This window comes from Camarhynchus parvulus, chromosome 5 (genome assembly GCF_901933205.1).
Source record: "Camarhynchus parvulus chromosome 5, STF_HiC, whole genome shotgun sequence".
NCBI lineage: Eukaryota > Metazoa > Chordata > Aves > Passeriformes > Thraupidae > Camarhynchus > Camarhynchus parvulus.
Window position 1 is genome coordinate 2,790,432 of NC_044575.1, and position 18,166 is coordinate 2,808,597.

An 18,166-nucleotide genomic window follows, 5' to 3' on the forward strand; every position below is an offset into this window, starting at 1 on the left:
CAAAGACCATATGAAAAACAGAACAACAGATGGAAAATATTCCAACTGTGTGCCATGGGAAGCAGCTCTGTTTAAGCCAAGAAAACAAAGGAATAAAGAAAAAAAGTGAATAATGGCTGATGAGAGCTGAGATTTGGTAAAAGCTGAGAATTGTTCGGAAGCAGCAATTCCATGTAATGGAAACCTCTGTTGGCCCTTGCAATAACCTTGCAAAATTTAGTGTGGTTTAGGAACTAAACTGATCTGGAGAGTGAGAAAATGAAGATAGCTCCTCTGTTACCTAACTTGATTTTAAAGCCCTCACTTGCCCACAAAGCCTCTGAAGGCCTCCATGTGTTGGCCCTTTTTGTCCAATCCAAATTTGTTTTCTGATATTTAATTTGGATACTAACACAGTTCTCATTTTCATAGTAACCAACAATTTCAGCTTATTCGCATTTTCACTGCAATTGACCACTTCTGCTTAAGCCTCAAAAGCCTTTGAGAGACTTTTTATCCCCTTTCTGCAGAGGGAGCAGTGAAACACTGCAGCCCAGATTTCTAAAGGGTTCTGATGTTCATTTGTAATCACATTAAAATGTGATTGCTGTAGTTTGGTGATTGACAAATGGGAGTTATAGATTTTTTTTAAAATATAAACTCTGGGTACAGTAGATCAAAATCTGGCTGGAAAGATTGAGGCAGTATAAGGATGAATGCTGCAATAAACAGTAAGAGGAAATAAAATGTTGATATTGTACTGTATTAAAACATTTCACAGCTGAGTAATTTGAACACAGTTTAAATAAACAGAGGTTAAAATATTCCTCTTAAAAATAAATCTCTTTGCCAAAATATTGCAGCTTCAGGGTGGGTAACTTTATTATTTCATGCTGCCACCTACTGCTTTGGAAATGGAATAGGAAAAAGTAATCAGTATTTTTTTATCAGTCTGATGAGCCTATTTGCTACTTTGTGGTGTTCTTAATGGGTGGCATTATTTTTGAATGCTGAATGCTGTCCAGATCTCCAGTCTGCCATCCCTGCCTCTGTCCATTTTTACTTATGAAAGGGTGTGACTTCCAAACATAAGGATGTTGTCACTTCAAAAACTGCCACGGGCTTTGGCCCAAGCACTGTTACTCCTAAAATAATGGTAAAATATCAGTTAACACTCAATGTCATGTGCCTGCTGTGTTAAAAACCAACTCAAGCCACAGCTTCTGTAATTTTATGGTTATAAAGGAATACACTTTGATCATAAAAAAGTTTTTTATGCTAATGTGAAAGCAGTTCTTTAAGCTGGTTTAGAGGCTTAGGACTTTTGGCCATACCTGTTTACTCAAAATTGTACTTAATATTCTTAAAATTAAAACAAAACAAAACCCAAGCATATTATATATTGCCATTTCTGTGTTTCCCAGCTGCAGATACGGACTGCTGGGAATCCTGACAAAAACAGTGTTAATTTCTCAGTGCTTTTGAGGAAAATATTATATGCTTCCTGCATAAAATAATAAAAGGTTCAAATACACAGTAGTGTTATCAGTAACTAGTACCAGACAAATAATACACAAAAGAAGTCAACAATATGCTATATTTTTAAGAGGAGGAGAACAACATCTAGTGAGTAGAAACCCAATATTAAAGACCCATTAAAACAATCCACAGTCATAGTGGCAAAATATCCAGCTGAAATAATTCTCAGTGTGTTGGTGGACATTACTTCATGTTCTGCATTGCTTTCATGCTTTGTATCTTCTTTTCTTCCAGTGCCTTCAGGATTTTATCTAAACAGGAATGAAACACAATTTGTCATTAATGATGCTATTAATAATTTACAATACTTTTAAGTAAATCCAATAATGTATTAAGCAAACTAATAATCCTTACAATGCCTTGGCTAGCAAATACCTGAAAACTAGAGTTTCTCAAAATAGTAGGTATTAAAAATGGAAAGTGGTGTGTATTGCTATAATGAAGGGGAAAACACATGCAAACTACCAAGTGGAATTTCTTTTGAGATCTCCCTTTGAATGCATATATCTGATGGGCATTTTCCCTGTGTTCATGTAACTCCTGCACTTCTGAAAGTTTCCTGCGACCTGAGGAAAAGATGAGCATGAAATCCTTACAGTTGTTGGCCTCCCCCCCTGAGCTCTCAGTGCCACCATCATCTGCTGAACTGTTTTATTCCCTGCGTTTTCTTCATGCCCAGCAGGTTGCAGAATTAAAATGCCAATTTCACTTATAATTTAACAGGAGGGTTTCTGCTTGGTTGGTGCTTTCTTTTGGTGTGGGTTGCTGTAAGTTTTTTTTGGGGAGAGGGTGTGTTTTGGTTTGGGGATTTTTTTTATGCTTCCAACTATCCCTGGCCTTTATTTTACATCAAAGCTGATGCTCAAGTGCAGGGTCTCATTGCTACTCGATACATTTTGCATGTACCAACTCCCTCTTGCTTGACTGATGCCTGCGTTGGTTTGTTTGCTGTCACTTCACGACTTTGGGGGTTTTATGACTACGACAGTGACTACACCCGTGCTTCGTGCGACTCCTTAGGCAATCCTAAATTTCTTTGATGATGGTAAGGACTATAGGGGAGCTAGGAAGGAGGATGATGGGCATGGTGGTTAAGATGGCAATTATAATGCTGGTTGGCTTGTTGGTGCGTCCTTGTTTTATGAGTGGGGAGTGCCCTCAGCCGGCTGCCCTGAGCGCTGCCCGGGCTGACCCGGGACAATCAATGCCATTTGTCCCCGCAGTGCTGCCCCGCAGTGTCCCCGGGCTGGCTCTAGGGCGCTGCGGGGCGGAGATACCCCAAACCCGCCCCACACACACTCGTATCCTGCTGTAGGGCTCCCTGCCGGGGGACCCGCGGCCGGGCTGCTCGGGCCGGTGCCGCTGCACAACCGCAGCCCGGGCGCGGCGGGCGGCGCACGCACACTGCCTGGCGTCGAAGCCGTCGCCGATGAGCGCCGCCAGCTCCAGCTCCTTGAGGCGGATGCCCAGCTCGCACATCTCCTCCTGCAGCTGCAGCTGCGCCAGCTCCGGGGGCCGCCGCGCCGCCTCCCCGGCCCGCGGCGCTGCGGGCGGGCAGCAGAGGCGCGGCGGCTCCGGCACCACGGGCGCGGGCAGCGCGGCGTAGCGCGGGGGCCCGGCCGCGGCCGGCAGCGGCTGCCACGGCCAGCACAGCGCGGCCAGCGGGGCCCAGGCGCCGCCCGCCGGCCGTGGCACCGGCTCCGTGCCGTGGAAGTGCGGGAAGTACAGCGGCGGCCACGACGGGCGCTGCACGGTCATGGCACAGCCGAGGCGCCGCCGCTGCCGGCCGTTGTCCCCGCGGCGCCCCGCACCGCCCGGCGAGACCGGCGGTTGTCCCCGAGGCTCCCCGGCGCAGCCCCGCGGGGTCCCCGCGGCTCCCCGGTGTGAAATACAAAGCTGTGTTTCCTGTCAGATACATACACACAACATGTGTATTTGTGATTGTGAATGTGTGGAGACCGACCGTAAAGACGAATTCTAATGATAACTGAGGAAAGTAAAGCATGGAAGAAGGCCCTTTGAACCTATCTTTTGTTTGCAATTAACCTTGGTTGATTTAGGAGCACTGGAGTTAAATCGTTAAGGATGTTGCTCATTGCTTGTAGTTAAGCCTTAAAGAGTTCTGCAATAATAACCTTTTGAAGTATAATTTTAGAATATTGTTTGTATCCTTGAAACCATAGCTTTGGAATATATATAAAGGAAACATGCTTATCTCATGCCTTAACAAAACAGAGAAAAGCAGCTTGAGAAAGGAACATCAAGTCAAGGATTTACAGTTTCAACCAAGAGAAGCTGAACATCACTGTTATGAGATTTATAGTCCTTGCAATTAAAAGTTCCCACATCTGGGAAGCTGGACTGCACCAGATGGGATTCGTCTTTCTTCTTTTGGAAACCAGACCACCACCACCTGGGGATACTCCTTCTGGGATACATCCTGAGAAAAACTAAATCACAATAGTGTATAGAATTGTGACGTAAAAATTGGGAATAGAAACTGCTGATGAGTAAAAATTGGGAATAGAAACTGCTGAGAAAGGTTATGAGTACCCCTATAAATGCCTGTGAGCCTCAATTATCGGTGTGCAGTTGGAGGGAAAACTTCCCCCACTGTACCCAGTGCTGTATTGCTCATACTTTACCATATTAATTAATAAATTGTTTGCTGCTTGAATATTGGCCTGGTCAAGCTTCTTATTTGTAACACCAGCATCTTCCCAGTTTTCCCGTGGAAGGGCAGGAATGGAGGCGGGTTAGAGGAGTCACATGAGGTACGGGCGTAGTCACTGCTGCACAAAGGAGCAAATCCCCCAAAGTCGTGAAGTGACAACAAAAAAACCAAGGCAGACATCGGTCAAGCAAGAGGGAGTTGGTACATGCAAAATGTATCGAGTACCAATGAGACCCTGCGGTTGTTCATCAGCTTTGATGTAAAATAAAGGCCAGGGATAGTTGGAGGCATAAAAAAAATCCCCAAACCAAAACACACCCGCCCCTTCCCCCTCCAAAAACCTCAACCTGTCAGTTTTGTTCCTGGGTCGGGAATGGGTGTTTGAAAGGGTGCAGTGAACTCTGGAAATTGGTTAAAGGAAGTGAGGAAACTGTCCTAAAAGTTTTCAACTTTTAGTTGAAAAGTTTTCAACTGTCCTAAGAGTTTTCAACTTTTTGAGAATTTTCTTCAAGGCTGTATGTGAAATAAGCCAGATACTGATGATGGAAGTGTGTTGGTGATGAAACAAAGGAAAAATTCATCTTCAGGTGGTTGTGCATTGGTGGCTGATGCTCTGCATGTCTGCTGTTGAGGATTCTGGGGGTTTTGGTGGGTGGGGATAGGTGTTCACCCACTCCCCAGAATTTTCCATTTTGCTTGTTTTTTATTTGAGGATGAGACCCATCATTAATAGTGGTTGGTGATTATTTCTTTAGCCTGGCTTCTTTCCATTAAATATGACACCCCTCCTCCAGCCCTAGGCAAAAAGTGAGGGCACTGCTGATTGCTTCTGTGGAGCTCAGAGCTGGCCAAAAAGATCCTCTCAGGCTTCCAGCAGGAGGACTTTTGGCATGGATTTTAAGCTGATTTGAGGTATTCTGGACAGCCCTAGTAATAGAGGTGCTGCACCAGTACTGTTGATAAAGTATTGGTGACTGCAGGGGCTGTGGAGGTTAGTGAGGATCAATAAATTCACTTAAAAAGGGGTGAAAATCCCACTGCACTACTAATGCAGCCTTGAGCAGACTTCAACAGTGCCCTAAGGGATTGCTGTGTACTCTGGAGTAAATTCCATTTTTCAAGCCTTCCCTTGAATGAACCAAACAGATTTTCTAGAAGCAGAACTTCTGTGCACTTCTAAGTGCAGTGCTCTGAGCTGTGAGCCAATGCTGATGTGAATGTTTTGGAACTTGTCAGATCTGCAGGTGCTGGCTGTCACCAAAGTGACAGTCAGTGCCCTGAAAAGTGGTGGGGACAGAAAAGTAGTGGCAGGAGTCACTCAGTATTTTATTTTAAAGCGCAGTGTTGAGGGTTAGCGTTCTAAGTTAGAGTTTATGCATGTTGTGTTACATGCAATGCTCCTAAATAATTAAAACTTTCCAGCAGATTGGCCCGCAGCCTGGGCTGGTGCAGGGGGTTATTCCTCCCCAGGTGCAGGAGCTCTTGGCCTTTGATGAATTTCAGACAGCTCCTTTCTGCCCATCAAGACTGCCACGCTATGAGAGGTGAGGAAATTCTGCTTTTAGCAAAGATCCCCGTGCCTTATTTGTAGTGTTACACACAGCTCACACTCCTGCCTTCACCTTTGGCATTGGAAATTTGGTACCAAAACTGGAAACACTTAACCCTGGGCTCTGCATGTAGACAGACATAAATGACACAAAGAGCAGAGTTTTGAGACAAAAGTTGCCTGCCTGTGTTTTTTTGGCCAGCATTTGCCAGTGCTGGGGCCAGCAGCTACACAGCTGAGATCCGGCAGAGGGAGGCAGACGCTCACTCGTGGGTGGATCACAGTTTGTCACCTTCATCTCTGTGTGTTTAGCTGCTGAGAGCTGAGGTGCTTATGAGAGAAGCAAATCTTTTGCTTATCTAGCCAGCAAAGTCTGCAGTGACAGCACTCCCTCCACTACTTCTCTAAATACAAACATAACAGCTCTTTGAGAGGCTCTGTTGAGACCAGTGAATTGAAATTATGAAGTCTGAGGACAGCTAAAATATTCTCATATTATTGGCAGCATTATTAGTTAGACTGCAGTGTTAAAGACAATAACCACTGATACTCAGAAATATTGAGAGTGTGTGTGTGTGAATTCATGTTTTCACACAGGTTGCTCCAAATATCTGTAAAAGCCACTAAAGCTACAGGTGTTCCTCTTTTACAATAAATTTTGATGTCAGTTAAAAAACCCCAGATTTTCATCACTGATGTATTGTGAAAGGTCACAGCAAAAAGTTGGATTTAACATCTAATGTGTTGTTTAAAATGTATACTAATAAATCATATTGTTGCACATGGTTGAGAATTGTGTTGGTGTTCAAGCACGAATATTCTGCCATTTCTTCTTTTAGTTTTTTTTTAGCTGAGTTGTCTTTTTTCCTGCCTTTTACAGTCGATTCCACTGTATTGGAGTTTCTTGTCGGTCAAATTTCCATCTTTCATACCAACTTCCCGCTTTCAGCTCCCAAATTCCCAGCCTTTTTTCCTGCCATTCAGAACCTCCAGCAAAAATTGCTCTATTTTCTCCTTGCCAGAGGAAAATCTTCTCAGAACCTCTCCAGGAGCTGCAGTGCTGTGCTCCCATAGCCAGTGTCTGCAGGCAGGGAGCTGTGACCCTCCTGTTGCCCTCGCTCCATTCTGCTCCTGGTGCTCCTTGGCTCTCACATCTGTGACATTTTTTGGGTGCTGTTTCTTGATGAGAAGCAGGAGAGCCCCGCTCTGTGTGTGAGCAATGGTCCTGCCTCTAAATTGTCCCTTGTTTCTGTTTGAAGAGGTGTTGGTGCTGTCCCGCCCAGTCCTGATTTAGACATGGGACCCCCACCACGGTGTACAACAGAAAACAGCATCATTTTATTAATTGTTAATTATCAATTATTCATCACAAACAGAAATTTCATTTGCTGTAACAACATGTAATTGTTTTTCCCCGAGCTCCTCCTGGTTTCAGTTTATGACCTGCAGGATTTCTCAGTGGAGTTGGTTCCAGAAGGATGCCACACCCTACTTAAAATTAACAGAGAGCAACTAATTAACAATTATACATTTTGAAAGAAGAGCTAATTAAAAAGGTTTTTTCAGAGGTGAATTTTCAATTGAAATACAGAATTTACCAAAGACTTAGTGCCTGAAATAGAAATTTGGACTGATTAACAAAAATGGAAAAAAAAAAAGAGCTAGCTGTGTAAAAAATGAATTTTTAATTTTCTCTTCCATGCCATGTTTAGGATCTGAAGGAGATGTGCTGTTTTGGCTAGAAGGTAGAAATCAAGCTATTTTTCAGTAGTGTTGTTTTAGTCTTACAGTGTTTATGGTCGTGTTCAATCACAAAAAGTGGAGATTTTGGCAGAGGAGCTGTGACTCTGCCTCTTACTGATGATTTCTGTGCCACTGAGTTCAAAATGCCTGCCTTATTTGAAGAACACCACGGGAGGTAAGAAACAAGAAGTTTTCTGGAAGGCAGGAGTTGCTTAAAGGCAGTCAAGTCTGGTAATTTTTATGTTCTGGGTTTTTTCCTCCTCTTTGCCATTCTGTCCTGTTCTGGGAATGGGAATCTGGTGGCTCCAGGAGTGGGTCAGATGTTACATTTTTACCAAAGTGGAGCAGGGTGCATGAATGGAATAAAAGCAGCACTAAAAACTGATCTACCTGCAGGGTCTGAGAATTTCTCTTGAAATTCTTTGTGTTGATGCATTTTGTCTTCAGCATGAATAGGTGTAGGGTGATGGAGAAGAAATGAGATTATTTTGACAGAGCAGAGTAATGTCTGCGTATTAATTGAGCAGGGAAATGCTTTGATTAGCTGTGTTTGCATCTGAGTTCATGATGGGTGCTTTTTCTTGAAACATGAATCTTTGTCAAACCCTGATGGTTCTTTCCAAATTTATCTCTGGAATGGCCTTGTTTCTGAAATGTAATTTTTCACGGTCTGTGTGTTTTCAGGAGACTACATTGTTTTAGCTGTGTGCTTGGCAATTTAAAGGAAATAATGAGATCTCCTGTGAAATGGGAAAGCTGAGTTGCACAGAGCTTTAGAGAAGAGATCTGGCTTCAGTGCTACTGAATTGAGTCATCACAGCAGGTGAGGTTGCTCAAAAAAGCCACAGTTCACCACATAAAAAATTAAAGAGATCCCAATCCATGCCAGCTTTGAAATAATAGAAGTCATGAATAGTCCTGGGGGCAGACCCACATCTTGCCCCTGGCTGCTATTACGCCACACTCCCAACACCTTCTGAATTTCCCATATCAGAATGATTTAATCTTGGCTCAATGAGCACTACTAGCCTTGCCAATAATAGAGTTTACTTAGCAGTGTTCAAACGGGTTGCATACTTTGCTTTTTCCTGTTTTGAATTGAGAGGTGTTGGGAGACAATCTACATGTCAGTCAAATATTTTTCTTTGTGTGTTGGGAATTGACGCTGTCACAGATTTGTGCATTTTTAGATGGTGGTGTGACCTACACGGCTCAAAATTTATTTGGGAGGCTTGATGCATCTAAAATTCATATGGATTTCACTGTGAATATACATATGCTCATAACTTAATTCAAATAGGCATTAACAAAAGAGCCTTTTTGTGATCTGTAATATTTGTTTTTTAATAGTTTACACTATAATTAGAGACTAAGCATTGTGCTAAAAGCTTGTCACATCTTTAAGGGTCAGTAATGTTTTTTCAGAGCTGTGTGAGTGTCATTAGCATGTAGGAAAGGTTTTCCCCCACTTTGCAGTAGTTTCTGTGAAAGAAACAGGATGAGAATTAGATTAGATTTATCCTCAGGATTAGAAGTGCTGCAGTTTGGAGATGTAGATGGCTTCTAATTATGGGATCAGAGGAATGTGAGTGGTCTCTGATTCACCCTCCAGAGCTGCATCCTGACCTACCAAGGAATGTGAAATCCTCCCAGCAAGTGCAAATTTTGCTACTTAACATTAACCAAGAGTAGTGGGAACTGCCTCATGCCAAAGACAAGAGCACAGTGATTGCAGCTGAGACTGGATCATAATGGTACAAGGGGTTTCATTAAGAGTCATTTTCATCGCACAGCGTGGCTGATTGAGAGCAGAAATGGAGAAATCCAGTATTTCAGGGCAATGTGCCTTGGCTCACTCTTGCTGGTGCCAGGCACTGATGAAGAGGAATCGTGAGAAAAGTAGCATTTTCTTTGAAGCCTGTTAAGGCTGCTTTATTAAAGTGTCCAAACAAGATGTGTGGTTCATAAACAGGAATAGCAACTGGTGTCTGTTGACTGAATGTTTAACTTTCCTCTGTTCTTAGCTTAACTTTGCTTAAAATATATTTTCCCCGAAGCATTAGTATTTCTAGGGCTTTTTACTGTTTAGGCAAGTGTATTACCGTAAATTTTCTGCTGCCTCTTGTGAAATTGTTTTCCTGTGCCTGCAATTGACTCATTTGGACAACAATTCAATGGCCTGGTCCAATTTTCAATTAATCCTGAGCCACCTCCGCTATTTCCTTACTTTCAGTACTAAATTATAGCAGAAACGTGAACAGGCCATTTTGTTTAGGCACATTTGGGGGTAGAGGGAGGGAAAATACAGCGAATATTGCCACACACTCACAAAAATATTAAAGGAGGCAATTGTGAAAATGACCTAGAGGGAGAAATAAGAGCAGGGAAGACACAAGGAGGACCTTGTGAAGAGGAGCTCTGTCAGGAGCATGAGGTGCCCCTCCAGAGTGCTGCTGCCTAAAAACCAGGGAATATGGCAACCTGGTATATTCCAAAGTGGAAATTCTGGTCACAAGAGTTTGCCTAAGACCTGAGGCTAACTCCTGGAGAGGGCACAGCAGCTGTGGATGCCAGTGTCCCACCTTGGAGCTCCCTGAGCTCCTCCCTGGGCAGGGTTGAAAGGCATTGCTTGATAATATGGAAAAGAAGGCTGGACAATTTAACGAGTGGGTGGACTTGGGTGTGAGGCAGCTGCAGCAGCAGCCTTGGCCTGGCAGTGAGTTATTTTGTGCCCTGATGTTTATTTGAAACGTCCTGCTGGACACCTGAGGCACATTTTCCTCCCTGGCTCCTGGTAAAGTTCCAAATACGAATGTGAAGCCACAAGGCAGCCCAAGCCAAGCCAACAAGGCTGTGGCTAAGTGTCACTTTAAGGCGCTGGCTGAGAAGGGTTTCTCCTTTATAGTTCAGGTCAGAGTTGGCTAAAAATAATCTTGGTCCCAGTTTTAGGGGAGGCTGGCTGGATTCTCATCCCCCTGGAGCTGTGCCAGCGATCACACCTCCTCTGGTGCCAGCGCCATTGATGTCAGTTAAGGGATCATCAAAGCTGGGTCCTTTACAATTAATTGCTGTGTACTAATTGGTTGATGGGTGGCATCCTCTAATTTATCTGATGAAATTACAGGACTCATATTTATCAAATACCTTGCACTCAGAGCACATATTCCAGCTTGGAACTAGATTTGTGATCCTTTTAGTAAACAACCTCCTCTTGTGTCAAGCTGCATCCATCCCACTGACCACATTTGTGGAGCAAAGCAGCAAACCACTCCAACAAAACCAGAGGAAATGCATCACAAATGAAACAGGATGCACTTGGGACAGGGTGGGATCGTGTGAGTTCAGCAGATTGGGTGTTTCCAATTAGCCCTGCATGGTTAATTGTCATGGCTGGCTGTGTGTGCACACAGGTAGATGTGGGGTGCTTTGGTGGTGCTGGTGGCTCTTAGTTGTTGTTATTGCCAGCAGATGTCTCTCTTGGTCGTTGCACAGCCCTGGACTGAAATCTGATTTACTGCTCCAGCAGGGAAATGCCTGATTCCAGCCCTCCCCGAGGAGCTGCAATGCTGCCCTGGGCAGGAATGCACCCAGGTAAGGCACCCGAGGGTGAACATGCGCCAATGTCACCCACACCCGTGCCAGCGCCGCGAAAAATAATAATAATTCAAAAAGAGAGTTTGAGAATTACTTCGTTTGGTTTGTCTGCTGAAGATCGTTACAGAAAGAAGTGAGGGCTCAGACAAAGCTTGGATAATCTAGCTGAAGGAAAAAATCTCTTACCTAAAGCTGAGAGAAAACATCTCTGGTGTGATAATGGAATTGCTCAAGTGCCATTTTAGATCATTTTCCCCAATTCATATTCTGAACTGAAATAATAAAGTAATCTAAGTAGAGGTGGCAAATGGGTATTGTAACCTTTTAGATTTCTGACCTTTGCTAGTACTGAAATAAGTTCCTGAAGGAGAAAGTGGAATTTGAGGAGGAGTTAGAGCAAAGTGGAATCCTTCTGAGGCTGGTGCACAGTGGCGAAAGCCTTTCAGGGGTGGCTGCTGAAGTGCTGAGGAGGTGAAGGCAAGGCTAAAGTTGTGTTTTATCAGTGGAGGGACGGGTCAAAGATGCGATGTGTTTGAAATTCCAGCTGCCCTGATGGGTGACAGCAATTCTGAGATGCTGGAAAGGATGTCAGAGAGAAAGGGAGAGAAGGCACAGTGGAGGCTCTCTCATTACAGAATAGAGTTTGGCGAGTAAATGTGGAAAGTAATTAATTAGTGTGTATTGCAGGAGAAGTGGTCTGAAAATAAAGATTAAACCAGACAAGGATTCACTAGGGACTTTCTCCTTGCTAGCAGAGCCTGGTGCTTCAGGCTGCTGCTGAGATAAAGGTTCACAGGAGGGATTATTGAGCTGGGAAAACAGAGCAATGGAAAGGGCCCAATTTTACAATGCCGATTGAAAACTGGGGTGGTGTGTCCAAGCAAGGGCGTGCAGGCTCTTAAAAATCCACCCTACTGAAATGCAAATGCACTTTGCGCCCAGCTCCCTCAATACAGGTCGAGGTGGGGTTGAGATTTATTTTTCTAGAGGTGGAGCCAAGGCATTTTCCCCAGGGATTCCTCTTCAGGTGCAACATGAGCACATTTGATTTTTTTTTTTTTCCAGATATGCACTTCTGGAGAATCAGTTAGAAATGAAGCCTGATAGAATCCCTAAAGAAACCTACTGGGTGTTTTTAAAGTTGTTTTTGGTTTTTTTTTTAATACAAACCCTTTAGGAAACTGTGACACATCTCCGAAAGGACAGATAGTTCAGAAAAGCTCTGCTAGAAATAAATTCTTTTATTGTGTTTTGTATTACTTTTCAAGTTCTTTTAGTTTCCTTTATGAAAAGCTATTTCTCTTTCATTGTGAGAGTGTTTCTGAGGGAAATAAGTATCTGATATCAACAGATCCCACACAGGGTTGTTTCAGGGATATTTGTAGTTTCTGAAGGCACAACTTCCATTATGGGGAAAATGAAAGTTCTCCTTTTTTAAAGAACCTCACAGCATTAGAACAAAGAGGCCCTTGATAACTTTGCAACAAAGAGGGAAGAGAGTTTTATTTCCAAGCCTGTAAGCAGAGATTTTTTGAGTGTAGAATCCCAGATATGCAAAAGAAAAAGGAATTCTGGATTTTTTGGCAGATTACCTTTAAGATGAAGGATTGGTGTCCATTTTCCCAGCTGGCTTTGAAAATGTCATTTGTGGGTTTTTCCTTGCAAATCTAACCTTTAAGCTGCTGCATCCTGTTGCTGTGGACAGCCCAGGAAACAGTGGAACATCTCTCTCCAAACACAGATTGGTTTGTTGGAAGCTGTGTTTCTGCAGATTTATAAAATAAAATCTCAGATTTTATTCCTCTTGCGTGCATGATTGTGTAGAGTGAATCCTGCATAAAATGGCAACTGTGGGGTTTGGTGATAGGAAAAGGATAAATAATTGCTGAGAAATAATTGGGTTAAATTGGTTTTTAACATTGGTTTACTGACTTGCCATGCTTTGCTGGGGAGGGAGGAACTTTTTGCTTTTTGTGGGAATCCAGGTGATTTGGCTTTAAGTAGCAATCTGCCTCTGGAATTAGGACAAGAGAATAAGGACACTGCAGTCATGGCATTCCTGTTTGGTCAGCTTTGCCTGGATATATTGTTTTTCCCTCTCTGGATAGCAGGAGTATGGATCAGCCCATGCTCATTGCTGCTGTGGATTTTGTGACGTGGGGAGTGGTGTCTGGGCTTTAAAAAATGGATGGCCAATTAATTTATGGCTGTTAACAGCGCCGCAATTTGCAGAGGTGGGGAAAATATTGCTCAGATAAAGCTCAGAATCTCTGCTGGTTGCATCTAATTGGCAAAACTGGAATTATTTCTGCTTTTCTCTAGTGCTGCACAGCAGGTGCCACACACAAAACTCCTGTTTCACCTTGTGATGCCCTCAGTGTTGAAAGGTCTGATCTGCACTGGTCCCTCCATGCACCCTGCCCTGAGCAGGCAGGAGAATGAGGTGGCCTCAGCCCACCTAAATAATCCCTCTAAATAAAGTTCTGTGAGCATTTTCTATCATAAGAAACAACTTTCTGTCCCATTTCTGGTGGAGAGTGGTAAGGTACTGATTTCTATCAGTTTGCAAGCTGCACCCACAATGCCAGTGTTGTGTGTATCGTTCATGGCCTTTAGCGTCTCTTGTCACCTACACCTTAGAAAAAGGCATTGTGGGTGCAGTTTGCAAACTGATAGAAAACAGTACCTTACCACTCTCCTGCCTTTTGTATTCACATGAATATTGCAATAGAAGGAGTTTTGGATGACTTTTCTTTCCTTGGTGCAAAACACTCTGCAAACCTTTGTGCAACCTCTAGAACACGATAGGAGATGTTTTCTGTCCTGGCACAGTTTCTCCTTGCGAGACATAGTGGGAAAGCTTTTTGCTAAGGTGTAGGTGACAAGAGACGCTAAAGATGAAGATACGGAGCTCTCCGAAGCTAAGCGCCGGTCCCGGGCGTCTTTCGGCAGAAGCCGCGCTCCGGAGCGCACGGCTAGCGGCACAATGCTCTTTACGGGAAGAAGCCGCTTCTTCGCCTCCGCTAGCCGGAGAGAGCGGCATCGGCCCAGAGGCGAAGAACGAAGCAGCACAACACTGGCATTGTGTGTGCAGCTTGCAAATTGATACAAAACAGTACCTTACCACTCTCCTGCCTTTTGCATTCACATGAATATTGCAATAGAAGGAGTTTTGGACGACTTTCTCTTCCCGGGTGCAAAACACTCTGCAAACCTTTGTGCAACCTCTAGAACACGATAGGAGATGTTTTCTGTCCTGGCACAGTTTCTCCTTGCGAGACATAGTGGGAAAGCTTTTTCTAAGGTGTAGGTGACAAGAGACGCTAAAGGCCAAGAACGAAGCAGCACAACACTGGCATTGTAGGTGCAGCTTGCAAACTGATGGAAAACAGTACCTTACCACTCTCCTGCCTTTTGCATTCACATGAATATTGCAATAGAAGGAGTTTTGGACTACTTTCTTTTCCTTGGTGCAAAACACTCTGCAAACCTTTGTGGTGATGACAACAATGAAACAGGTTGTGTAACATTGGTGGTCCTCTGCTGCTTTGTTTTTCGGTAAACTGGAATTTGAAACCAACTTAGTCTCAATGTTATATTGCATTTGAAGTGAGTAGGAATACTCAAAAGGCAGAAAAATTTAAGTCAGACTTTCTAATCTTATGGTAAACATAATAAAAATCTCAATTTTTTTATGTAATTGCATTTAAAAATATGTCCTTTACTAAAATTACCTTTTTCTAGTGGGGACAAACCCTGCTGGAAAATAGTATAAACCTCACATTTCATGTGAAATGTCTAATAAAATCAGCTTTAAAAGCTACTTACATGGTTTAAGTAATTTATGCTGATTGACATTAGAAATCAGTATGTTTTTCACCATCTGAGATTTTGTTCATGTTTTATATTTCATTTATGAAGTTAAAGTAGATATACATCTGGATATAGACACTTTCATTTATGTTATTTTAAGATCCCAATCTATTTTTTGATTGCAGTGCTGCACAAAAGTATCAAGTTAAAATAAGCCTGATTTAGAAAGCCTTGTGGTATTACTTAAGCTGTGTCCTTAGAAAGATAATTTCTGTAATATTTTTTCAAATCTTTTATCCAGCATATAAAATTTACTTTTGAATTATTTGATGATATGATCCCTAAATGGTACCAGAAGTGTCATACAAAGCAAGACACAAGAAATGCTAAATTAAGGATGTCATTTTTCAAGGTTTCATTCACATTAAGATGTATCTAAGTAAATATTATTTCTTTGACCCTGTCTGCTCCTTCAGGCAGGGGCATGATGAGAAAGACCTGACCAGGATAAGAAAGAAGTCACCTTGCTTTTTAAACCAGAAAAAAAACAACAACAAAAAACTATTTTTTTAAATGATAGGATTGATACCTTGGGTTTTAAGTTTTTCTGCTCTGTTTTGGTGTGCAGCTTTTAGCTTTATATTAAGTGTTACTGGGATCTTTTCACAGGGTGAAGACAAACCAGTCCTATTCTGTGGTATTTGTGGGGTCCCCAGGATGAAGGAGGAATTGATGAATCTTACTTGATGTTCTTAGAAGGCTAATTTATTATTTTAAGTACTTATATTAAAGAATGCTGTACTAAAGTAAAGAATAGAGAAAGGATCCTTACAGAAGGCTTAAGACGATACTAATGAGAAACCTGTGACTGCTTCCAGAGTCTTGGCACAGCTGGACCATGATTGGTCATTAAGTAAAAAACAATTCACACGTTGGATTAAAAAATCTCCAGACCACATTCCAAAGCAGCAAAACACAGGAGAAGCAATCAGATAATTCTCTGAAGCTTCTCAGCTTCTCTGAAGGAAAAATCCTGGTGAAGGGATTTTTCAGAAAATATGACAGTGACACTATTCCAGCTGCAGACTCATCGACAATCTCTTCTTCAGGCCCAAAGCTTAAACAGTGTGAGAAGAGGAGGGCAGGCAAGCAAGCCAGCAGGATGAAACTTCATCATTTGAAGCCATTAATTGGACGGTTAACGCCAATATGCAAATGGATTAAAACTTATAAAAATGTGAGGTCTCGGGACCAAGCCCTCTTTTGCTTCCATCTTGGAGCCATCTGGGCACTATCAGGGTGTGACCTTTGAAGGCACTGCAATAAATATCCACTTTATTCCTCTGAAATCCTTCTAGCTTTTGTTTCAGCTCCTTAAGGCATCAGGAATACCCTTGGAATATGGGAATTTTGATTCAGATTTGGGACATGTTGCTGAGCTTTATTCTAAGATGCTCCTGGACATCCAGAGATGTGCAGGGCTGTGTTTTCCCCTGTGCCATTTTTGGGCTGCTTGAGGCTCCTTGGAGCAGTTCTGCTGCAGTTCCCCTTTGTCATGGCAAAGTTTCACTTCTGTTGTGCTTGGGAATAAGACACTTAGGGATGGCTTTGAACCTGCAGGTGTGATCAGTATGAGTTTCTGGGTTTTGTATTGCTTCATATACACTGCAGCTACTTTGTAGTGCCTGTGCTCATACCCAGATTGTTGCTACATGCATTTTAAGCAGTTACCCTTTATTTCTTCTGAGTATTTTTAAAGTGAGAAGCCAATTGTCTTTTTTTTTTTTTTAATGCAATTAGGATAAAATGAGGCAGCTGAATTCAGCAGGACCAAGAACCTAATGCTGCTCTGTTTTGATGTGACATAGGCATGTTTCATTTGAAAATCAATTGTTAAAATGTGTTAAATTTTTCAAGAGCAGAGCCAGGGCCCATCCCTCTCACAATGCAGCTACCTTGGCTCCTTGCCTGGCTAGAGCTGGAATCTGTAGTCATTTCACAGCATACCAACTTACTAAATCAGAATTTAGTATTAATTGAAATCAGAAGGAATTTACAAGAATCAAAAGCAAAGAGTGGGACAGTATCAGCTACCAGTTCCCATTTGAAGGACACGATCTGTAATACTGCAGAAAAAGATGAGAAATGGGAAAGAGACAAAATTCCTGCCCTGAGCTTCACATTTCACTCTGCTGCAGCCTTTGCACACAGAGCTTTTGCTGTTATTGCAGCTGAATGGGAATAATGCAAGTGAAAATACAGAATACAGCCTCTGTCATCCTCCTTTCCTGCCAGCACTGCTCCCTTCCTCCTGAGGAGAGCTGAGGTCCGCCTGACCTCCTGAGCAGCATTTTAACCATTATCATTTATGCCTCGTGGGCCACAGATGCCTTTTGTGAGAGCTCCTGGGCTGTGACCTCCGGAGGTTAAAGGGTCCCTGCATGCTCTGTCTGAAGCACTGGGGGCTGAAATACTGGGGATCAACATTCCCTTCCCTTCCCTTCCCTTCCCTTCCCTTTTTCCCTTCCCTTCCCTTCCCTTCCCTTCCCTTCCCTTCCCTTCCCTTCCCTTCCCTTCCTTCCTTCCCCTTCCTTCCCTTCCCTTCCCTTCCCTTCCCTTCCCTTCCCTTCCCTTCCCTTCCCTTCCCTTCCCTTCCCTTCCCCCCAAACAAAATGGTTAGGGTTTATGATTGGAAGACTGTGGCTGGACGTGGCCGGCTGGCTCCTGAAGTTCCACGATACGCAGGATGGTTCCCAAGCTGAACCTGGCACCAGTGTCAACTCGGGCTGGTTTGACAGTGCCAAGGGACTCCTGCAATCTGCCATCAAGAACCAGGGCTGGTGAGTTTTCTTTGCCAGGGAAAGGGCTGTGGTGTTTGCTCAGGGTCCTGTGGCAAGGTGTGGCCGCCTGGCTCCTGAAATTCCACGATACGCAGGATGGTTCTCAGACCGAACCTGGCAGCAGTGGCAACTCGGGCTGGTTTGACAGTGCCAACTGTCTCCTACAATCTGCCATCAAGAACCAGGGCTGGTGAGTTTTCTTTGCCAGGGAAAGGGCTGTGGTTTTTCCTCACGGGCCTGTGGCCGGGAGTGGCCGGCTGGCTCCTGAAGTTCCACGATACGCAGGATGGTTCTCAGACCGAACCTGGCACCAGTGTCAACTCGGGCTGGTTTGACAGTGCCAATTGTCTCCTACAATCTGCCATCAAGAAGCAGGGCTGGTGAGTTTTCTTTGCCAGGGAAAGGGCTGTGGCGTTTGCTCATGGGCTGGTGGCA

At 43.5% G+C, this 18,166-nt stretch overlaps 1 protein-coding gene across 1 annotated transcript; it reads right to left on the reverse strand.

The window, feature by feature from the left end:
- Positions 1 to 1,701: 1,701 nt before the first annotated feature.
- C5H11orf91 (chromosome 5 C11orf91 homolog) lies at positions 1,702 to 3,276 on the reverse strand. Its single transcript, XM_030948904.1, has 2 exons — positions 2,922 to 3,276; positions 1,702 to 1,769 (listed from the first exon to the last, which is right to left on the reverse strand). Exons 1-2 carry the CDS (start codon positions 3,274 to 3,276, stop codon positions 1,702 to 1,704), a joined length of 423 nt encoding a protein of 140 aa, XP_030804764.1.
- Positions 3,277 to 18,166: the final 14,890 nt, after the last annotated feature.

What these genes read in the sequence shown, in the direction of transcription:
- C5H11orf91 (XM_030948904.1), bottom strand. Translation starts at nt 3,276, where the DNA reads ATGACCGTGCAGCGCCCGTCGTGGCCGCCGCTGTACTTCCCGCACTTC. An exon ending in CGGCTTCGACGCCAGGCAGT is followed by an intron (nt 1,770 to 2,921) that starts GTGCGTGCGCCG and finishes ATTCCTGTTTAG; the next exon opens with ATAAAATCCTGAAGGCACTG.